Genomic DNA, 8,135 nt, shown 5'->3' with positions numbered 1-8,135 from the left:
AATCAATCGGTGAATCAATCAATGAATCAATTGGTGAATCAATCAGTGAATCAATCGATGTCGGTCGCGAAAGTAACGGCTCTGAGAGCCGGCTCTTTGCAGTGAACGACGGAAACCGGTTTCTCTGTGCCTCGATTAGTGTGCTCACTGTGCTGACTGTGTGTATTTTTTAAAATCTAATTATAATGAGATCAGTGCCTCACCAGCCATGAACCTCACCGCACGTCACTGGTAGGATGTAGCAGTAGGTCATGCTGATATGGAGATCTGAATGGAGCACCGCAACAGTGTGAAGACGTTGTAGACAGCTTGGATGCATGCAAACATGAGGATATGTTTTTTGGTGTGATTTGACTTTTTTTTTTTAACATTTATCTGTCAGTCAGAGGAGAGATGCTATTATCAGTTCTTCTTTCAACGGAAATGCTCTTGGTTGAGAAAAGTACCGTCAATAAGACAGTTCTCTGTCTGGTGAGTCAAATGTCAGCCCTCTCAAGCAATTTACTCGTGTTGTGTTGACTTTTTCAAGTAAGCAATTTCTGTTTTCTGCTAGTGGGGACTGAGTCATTCAAAATAGCCTACTATTACTCAACAGATTGTCAGTTTATGGTTAAAAAAAGAAAAGTTTAAAACCATCTCCAACTTTGAAGATAAACAGAAAGGGAATTATTTAGCTTACCAATTAATCATTCACAAACATGCTTTAGATTTGAATACCTTATCCTGAATTCAAGAAGTATGTTTCCCCTTTGTATCATTTAATGATCATGTCATTATGCAAGTTTTCTATCAAATAAGGCAATCCACAAACTGCAGTGAAAAGTATCAAGATACGATATCCAGGTATCCAGATATGATAAACTGGTTCCTGTCAGCTTGGCCACCAGTTACTCTCAGTTTTTGAAGAGGTGGCTTGTCCACAGCTTAACCAGATTGATGGTAAGCAGTCATCTCTATCGAGAACCATCCATGGCATGGGAAGGTTTTGAAGTTCTAAAAATACTGAACAGATGTATTTGTCCTTTTATGCTGAAATCTATGTAAAACATTGCAAAGCCATGCACACTGCTTACATTGTCCACATATTACGTCTTGTCATGAAATATTTAATATCTTTAAAAAAACACCATACTCAGAAAAACCAGAAATGAACTGTACTCTCACGCTGCAGCTCTGAAAGTCTCGCAAAACAAAAGTGGTCACTTTTCACTAGACAAATGTTTAAAGACCTCACTGCTTCTGAGAGACAAGGACATAAAATGTGAATGTGCATTTTTAAAGTGGATGCCTTGAGCATGTTTCATTCGTTTTCATTACTTAAAATGAAAACACTCATAGTCATAAAGTAACTGTTATAACAGTCTTTTATGATAATTGTCATGGGCTCCTAAGTCTGGGTAGCTTTAATTATTGGTTCAACCACACATGCATAAGTACACTACATATTCACACATACTGTATTTAAATTACATATTTAAAGTCAACTATATGTATGAACTAAGTACTGACATGAACTAGATGTAACTTCATTAATATTTCAGTAAGAGTGCTATGATATATATATATATATATATATATATATATATATATATATATATATATATATATATATATATATATATATATATATATATATATATATATATATATATATAATCATTAATGTATAACTCATTGTTAAATATTTATCCTGATGAGTCATAGCTGAAGCAGGGCATTAACTAGATAGGGAATCCTTCTTCTGAGCTGACCCTCACTCATGGTCAACCTTTGTGGAAACAATGAGCCCTTGTCTTCTGTGTGTTTTCTAACAAAGCTTACATTGAGAACGGCTCTCAGCACAGTGCTGTGCAACCAAAGAAAGTCCACTGTTTGAATATTGATATACTTATTTGTAAACTCATTTAATGAATTTATTGATGCTTTTCACAGCAAGCCTGCCTCACCCACTGTAGAAATTCTGTTGAACTGTTTTGGTCATGTTTTTCCAAGAATTCATCTGCAGCCTGAAATACGAAGCATAGCTACTTGATTTTTTTCTTTCCATGCTGTCGGGTAAATGTCACCATTCCAGGTGACCAGGAAGTAAAAGAAATATTTAATGGTAATAAAGCAACATATGATATGGATCCTCTGACAAAACTCTAAAAGTCATCTTTCAGGTGTGATTTGTAAATATGTGAAGCATCTCATCACACTAATACTCCACACAGGTTCAAGCAACATAAATATTGATGTGTTCGTTATCACTCAAGAAAAACAGCTTCTTAAGTTGAATTGAATTTATTCCACCACACCCACCTTGAGAATTCAAATAGCACACTAGTGCCTGATAGCATTTTCTTTGTTTGAATTACTTGAAGGTTGCATTCAGTGAGCGCAAGTCAAGGCTGTGCTCTCTGGGTGAGAGAACCAGCACACAATGCTGTCAACTGAAAGGAGCTTAAACAAACAGTACAGGGAAAATAAACGGCAAAGAAATGCTGCTGTGAAGTAATTTTTCTATCAAGTGATTAACTGGAAAAGACAAAACACCAACATTCACAAGGCTGTTTATTAGTGAACGTATCAAACAGTTTCTGCTGATATTTATTCATGCCTCATACAACATATCTCCATTTCAGTACCCTAAGTATTAATCATTAACACAGCATTACAAGGACTTGAGGCAGTGAGTATTGTCTGTGGCAACAAATGTACACCTTACACATGGTAAGAAAAATGTCATACGTACAGCAACACAATTACCAGGTAACATTTACATAGCACGGTGAAATCATCTACTTTGTACATATCTAATTATATGTAGCATTGCAGTACAAAAATAGCATATACACCAATATTCATGACAAAATAGTTTATGGCATTTGTACTGAAACACCTTCATGATTTGTTTCAAGGCAGGCGGGGAAAAAATTCAATTTGGTAACATAACCTCTGTTCAAAAACTTAAACAAAACATCTTTGAGAGCCACAGCTTTCACATTCATCTAATTTCTGATAAACCAAACAACTACTGACAGCAATGTGATGCAAATCCTTATCAAACAACCATTAACCATGAAGAAACCTGCTTATTCAGTAATGCCGATGGGACGGAACAGTGACTGTAGTGTCTGTGCTTAATAATGCCCAATATGATTGAAAATATAACTATAAACAGAAACTGGACCAACAAAAATGCATTTTGCATTTTAGGTCTTGTCACATTTTCACAGAGAAAAACATGGAGAAAAATAGTTTCGTGCTCAAACATCAGAAGCACATATTTTATACTCATCCACATAGGGCTGACATTTAGTGCAAGAACATGATTAAAGTAATTCCTAATGCTTTGTGTAAAAATGAGTATGAAATAAAACAAAATGATACAATAAAAAGAGCCCATTAAATTTATTAAAACCTTGTTGTTGTGTAACAAAACAACACTTTTTTCTTTTTTCTCATTTCTTTGTGACCATGGAACTCTATGCCATTAGATTGTATGTATAAAGTTTAGGACTTTGGATATGCAGAAGAACAAAAGATATCAAGACAGTTCACAGTGATAAGGGCACCAGTCAGCTGCCTCCACTGTCTGGTGGTAGGGTTTTTCATTTTGTCCAGGATCAGGTGTAGATCCTGGATCAAGAATCTGTACCTGTCCCCATAACGCAAACTCCAGTTGTAGAGGAAATCATAGGCGGGCTTCCACATTGACTAAAAGGAACAGGAAACAGAGGGATATAGCTTAAATACATTATATTCAGAAATGTCACAAACTTCATGGCATCTCTATTACCTTCTAAACATCCATTATGTTGTGTCTAAATGTACAAACTGACCTGAGTACCAACTTCTCCATTCTTCCCTCTGTGTGGTGCCTCATAGCCTGATATCTGAGAGCTGGAGAGTTTTCCTGTCTTCTCCGCGAGCTCCTTCCATCGAACTCCCAGCTCCACGGCAGTGGACAGAATGACGGTGTTCTGAATCAGCTGGGCTACCAGAGTCATAGCATCCATCTTCAGCAGACCCTGACGGTGATAAGATCACAAGCGATCACCAATACAAGAACAGCAAGAAACTATGGCCTATGTGTGGAACTTACTGCTATGAGTTCATGCAGAAATTTTCTTCTGCTTTTCTCAGCGTGGCAGTCTTCTTTCAGTTTTTCCAACACAGAGGCAACTTTATCAGCCTCTGTATCAGCGGCCCTCCGTAGAATGGTATCCAACGACAAGTTGCTGTACCCTAAAGCATCAGCAAACGCTCTCCAGCTGGTTATGTGTTCAGTGACCATTGTCTGGATGGCAGAATACATGTAAGTGAGCCTGTTGAAGGGTAGTGTCATGTTTTCCAAGAGGGTCTCTGTGGTGATTTGAATTCCGGTGAAGTCGATCACTTGGTCTCTGGTTATGAGTTTGACATTTCTGCAGTGAACCAAACCAGTCCTGCCTCGGAGGAAACCAATATACCATTCCTTTACTTTTGAGTTTCCCACTGACTTAACAGTGTCTTTAGAGAGAAAAGCCACTGTGTCACCCTTGAAATACTCCAGCAGGTACTCTACATGTGGCTGACGGAGAACTGTTTTCAGGGCTACACCGTACCATTGCACATTGACAGGTCTGTCTGTGAATTTGGGAAAAGATGGAATAGTTTCCTCGGGAATAGGTGTGGCTAATGCCACCTCATTGCACTTTTCTGACTGCTTCAGTACTCGTTTCTCTGATCTGATGGGTGTGATATTAGGTGAAGGCACGTGGAAATGCGCGAGTGTTGCAGCATTTGATTCTTTTACTTGGACATCTAACTGAAAAGGAGCCATTTCTGTGTTATTAGCACAGAATAATGTAACAGGTAGACGCAAAACTGTCCTTACTTTCAGCTGACTCTGCCTCACCTCTTTCACTTTGTCCTCAGGTTTGATTTTAAACACCGAGTCTGTGAGGCTAATTCCAAAATGCAGGTCATTCACTTTGTCTGGTTTAAATCCATGTTTTCCCCAAAGCTGCAGCACAAGAGGAGGCAGGTTTTTACTTCCTTTGGATTCGGCAGAAAACGGGAGTTTTACAGGAACATCCTCGTGACAACAGACAACTAGAACGACCTTGAAGGACGGATGGATGTACCTCGGTCCATAAACTGCTACTGTGATTTGCCGTTCAAGGTAATCCCACACTGATGTAGCAGGCTGCTGGATCACAGAGGCCTCCGCAACTGCAATCACAAAAAAATGTGTCTTCAGATCCTGGAGCTTCAACTGCATTATGTTCTTGGAAATGTGACAGTTGTCCACTTGAAGATAAGGGCCTTCTCTTTTATTGGAAATCAGTCCCACCACATTAGTTGTTACCAGGCTGGAGGAGTCTTTCTTCACCTTTCCAGACAGTTTAATGGCCAGAGAGATGGAGTCCTTTGTGTTGATGTTGCTTAAGACCACCTCCAGAAGAGGACTCATTGTTGTTACGTAGTTGTTATTCAGTCCAGGAGGAGGGTCTAGCATTGCTTTCAGTGTAACTTCTTGGACTTCTCCAGGAAGAACGTGGCCCTTTGGGATACTGATGCTAATGTCCGAGTCTGGCAACTTTACTGAGCCTCCAAGGTGACCGATCTTACTGATGACCTGAAAGCCGGTAGCCTGAGTCTGAGCCCATCCTGGACTCTGGCTCATCATATTTAAGTCCAAGCAGGAACGTGTTAGCTGCCGGTGGCTCAGCCATGCCATCTTATAGGCTTCTCTGTCATTCTTCAGCCACTCAAAATCTGGGTTAAGTATTGGTCCCGGTGATCTTAAGATTTCCTCCTTTTTTGGTGCTTGTACTTTGTTGTCATCCAGAATATCTGAAGTGCTTTTCCATTTCCCAGAGCAGTTGGTGGAATTCTGTTTTTCCAAAAGGTTACTTACATTTCCTTCATCGGATGATGTGCTGACGGCATCGTCATTATTTGTGTCCAAATGCTTCCCTTTGCCCTGTTGTGTATTTGAGATGTTGGAAGAATTTTTACTTGTGCCATTTTGCACTATATCGAGCAAGAAAGGATTTGATCCAGACAGTGTGCTCCAAAATGGATTTTTTGTCTCAGGTGAAACAGCAGCTTCTTGTCCTATCTGTGCCCCACCTGTGAAAATAATAGTGTTAAATGTTCTAGGAATTTGATCAAAGGTTTGTTTTAATGTAATTTTATGCTTCAGAAGGAGAATTTTACCTTTCAGGTTGAGGCTAACTGCAAAACTGTCATCCAAATCAATAAGGTTACCCTCAGATTTACTTCGCATCAGACTCCCAGCACGATGAATGGACTTTGCTCTTGCAGCTGCCATATTTTCATCTACAATTAAAAAAAACAACTGGTTTTATAATTTTATACTGCATAGTTCTTTTATCTGAAGTAAAACTTTATTCCTTAATGTATTATTTGCTAAGTGATGCAATCAGGGGTCCTGAAGCACAACAAATTACTGTTTAATCAACATTATACCGGATGTGTATAATCATACCAGCAGCAGAAATAATGATTATTGTAATATTATAGGTGTAGTTGTTATCTTCATTAGTGATAAGAAGACACACACATTGACATACTGTGACACTTCTTGACTCCGACCAATACGTCCTGTACACAACCACACATAACTTGTTGCTTCTCAGCTGTGTCTTCCTGAAGGCGGTGAGCCCAACAGCTTCAGCTGAGCCTATTGTTTGTCCAAATCTGTTCCAAAAGTGGAATAAAAGCCTGACCTCTTTGGTCTGACACTTGTTTGCCTAAAAAGAAAACTACCCATTCATGACTTGTCAAAGTGAGTCAGTCATTAATAATGTGGTTTCTTACACCAGTGCACACAAACAGGTTGTTCTTGTCAAGCCTATGACACTGTAGACGGTTGTGTCACTACAATTAAAGCGCAACAACAGTGCGATACTCTCAGTTGACATGTCTGAGAAATATGGAAGGACAGGTTTGTGTGTTACTACAGACTGTAAAACCTACAGAAAGCAGCAGATAATCTGACCACAATCTGCTGCACGTTTGTTTCTTTCTCTCATTTCATCAGCTCAGACAAATCTTACATTCATTTATAAAAAAGAACAAAAAGCAGCACACAATTGTGGAAATACGAGAGGAAAACGTCAAAAAAGAAACAAAGTTTGATCTCACCGTCGAAGGCGATAATATATATATTACATATATATTTTTTGCTTCAGTTTGCCAGCAGGTAGTCCACTTTCACACACAGCTCCAATGAAAGGCGTACCTTTGAAGTTCCAGCCCTGCACTCTGTTTGCGCTCACACACCGGGGCTTTTTGGGACTGGGAGTTTCCAGTAACGCAGGAACTCTGGCGGTGGAGCGGCGTCACAAAGTTAGAGACTACATTACCCATAGGCCTCTGGGCGGTTTACATAGGACACCTGAAACCGGGCGATAAGCCACCTATACTTTCGGCAGAAGTTTATCGATAAACACGCTGAGAAGGTTGCAAAAGAGTGTTCTCAAACGAGTTACGTGTGACAATAGTAAAACATATTGATGCAGCCGCTGCAGCCACAAGGATAATCTCATTTCCTGCTTCTTAATTCGTTCGATAGTCGTACAATTAACTTTATTTATTGCTTTTTGCTGTCAGCGCTGCTTTGAGGAGATCAGAGCTAACGCGGACTGAGAGGTCAGCAGAACTTGATCTCATCAGGGACACAAACCGTGTTATCTCACCTGGCAGATAACCTACGTTTCCATATTTAATCCTTAGAAAAATTCAATAGCACAACACCACGTTAAAACGAGCCTACACTTATTAAAGTCTTAATGAATGGTCTTAAGTTTGATTGTGAACATATTTCAGACTTCAGAGCGAGTTCCCTGTTTGATAAGACCAAGTCGCTGCTGCTCTTCTCATCAGTTCTGTCAAAACCCAGGTTTTTCTTTCTACTCAGAACTTTTTACAAACTGGCATTTCACAGACGCCAATTTCATTCCAAATCATGATGCCACCAATGAAACTTTTACAGGTGAAACGGTTCAGTCAAGAGTTATGAGCATTTCCCAACATTCCCAGTCTTTGATCAACCTTGGCCTAACTTTTTAGAGACGTGCTGATGGCATAAATTACAGAATTGGTGTAAATTAACAAAGTTAAGATGATAACTTTAAATA

The 8,135-nt window shown here is 39.3% G+C and overlaps 1 protein-coding gene across 1 annotated transcript; it reads right to left on the bottom strand.

Moving 5' to 3' along the window:
* Positions 1-2,379: 2,379 nt before the first annotated feature.
* macc1 (MET transcriptional regulator MACC1) lies at positions 2,380-7,237 on the bottom strand. Its single transcript, XM_068323957.1, has 5 exons — positions 7,141-7,237; positions 6,190-6,312; positions 4,088-6,102; positions 3,825-4,013; positions 2,380-3,699 (listed from the first exon to the last, which is right to left on the bottom strand). Exons 2-5 carry the CDS (start codon positions 6,302-6,304, stop codon positions 3,496-3,498), a joined length of 2,523 nt encoding a protein of 840 aa, XP_068180058.1. The 5' UTR covers positions 6,305-6,312; positions 7,141-7,237; the 3' UTR covers positions 2,380-3,495.
* Between the last annotated feature and the right edge of the window lie 898 nt (positions 7,238-8,135).

The sequence above is a fragment of the Antennarius striatus genome, chromosome 9 (genome assembly GCF_040054535.1).
Source record: "Antennarius striatus isolate MH-2024 chromosome 9, ASM4005453v1, whole genome shotgun sequence".
NCBI lineage: Eukaryota > Metazoa > Chordata > Actinopteri > Lophiiformes > Antennariidae > Antennarius > Antennarius striatus.
The sequence above is the reverse complement of the archived record's forward strand: the minus strand, read 5'-3'. Positions and strand labels throughout refer to the sequence as shown.

Excerpts from the sequence above, each read along its gene's own strand:
- macc1 (XM_068323957.1), bottom strand. The coding sequence starts at position 6,304 with ATGGCAGCTGCAAGAGCAAAGTCCATTCATCGTGCTGGGAGTCTGATG. Across the intron at positions 4,014-4,087 it reads TTCTGCATGAACTCATAGCA|GGTCTGCTGAAGATGGATGC; the intron begins GTAAGTTCCACA and ends TATCACCGTCAG. Across the intron at positions 3,700-3,824 it reads ATGGAGAAGTTGGTACTCAG|TCAATGTGGAAGCCCGCCTA; the intron begins GTCAGTTTGTAC and ends TGTTCCTTTTAG.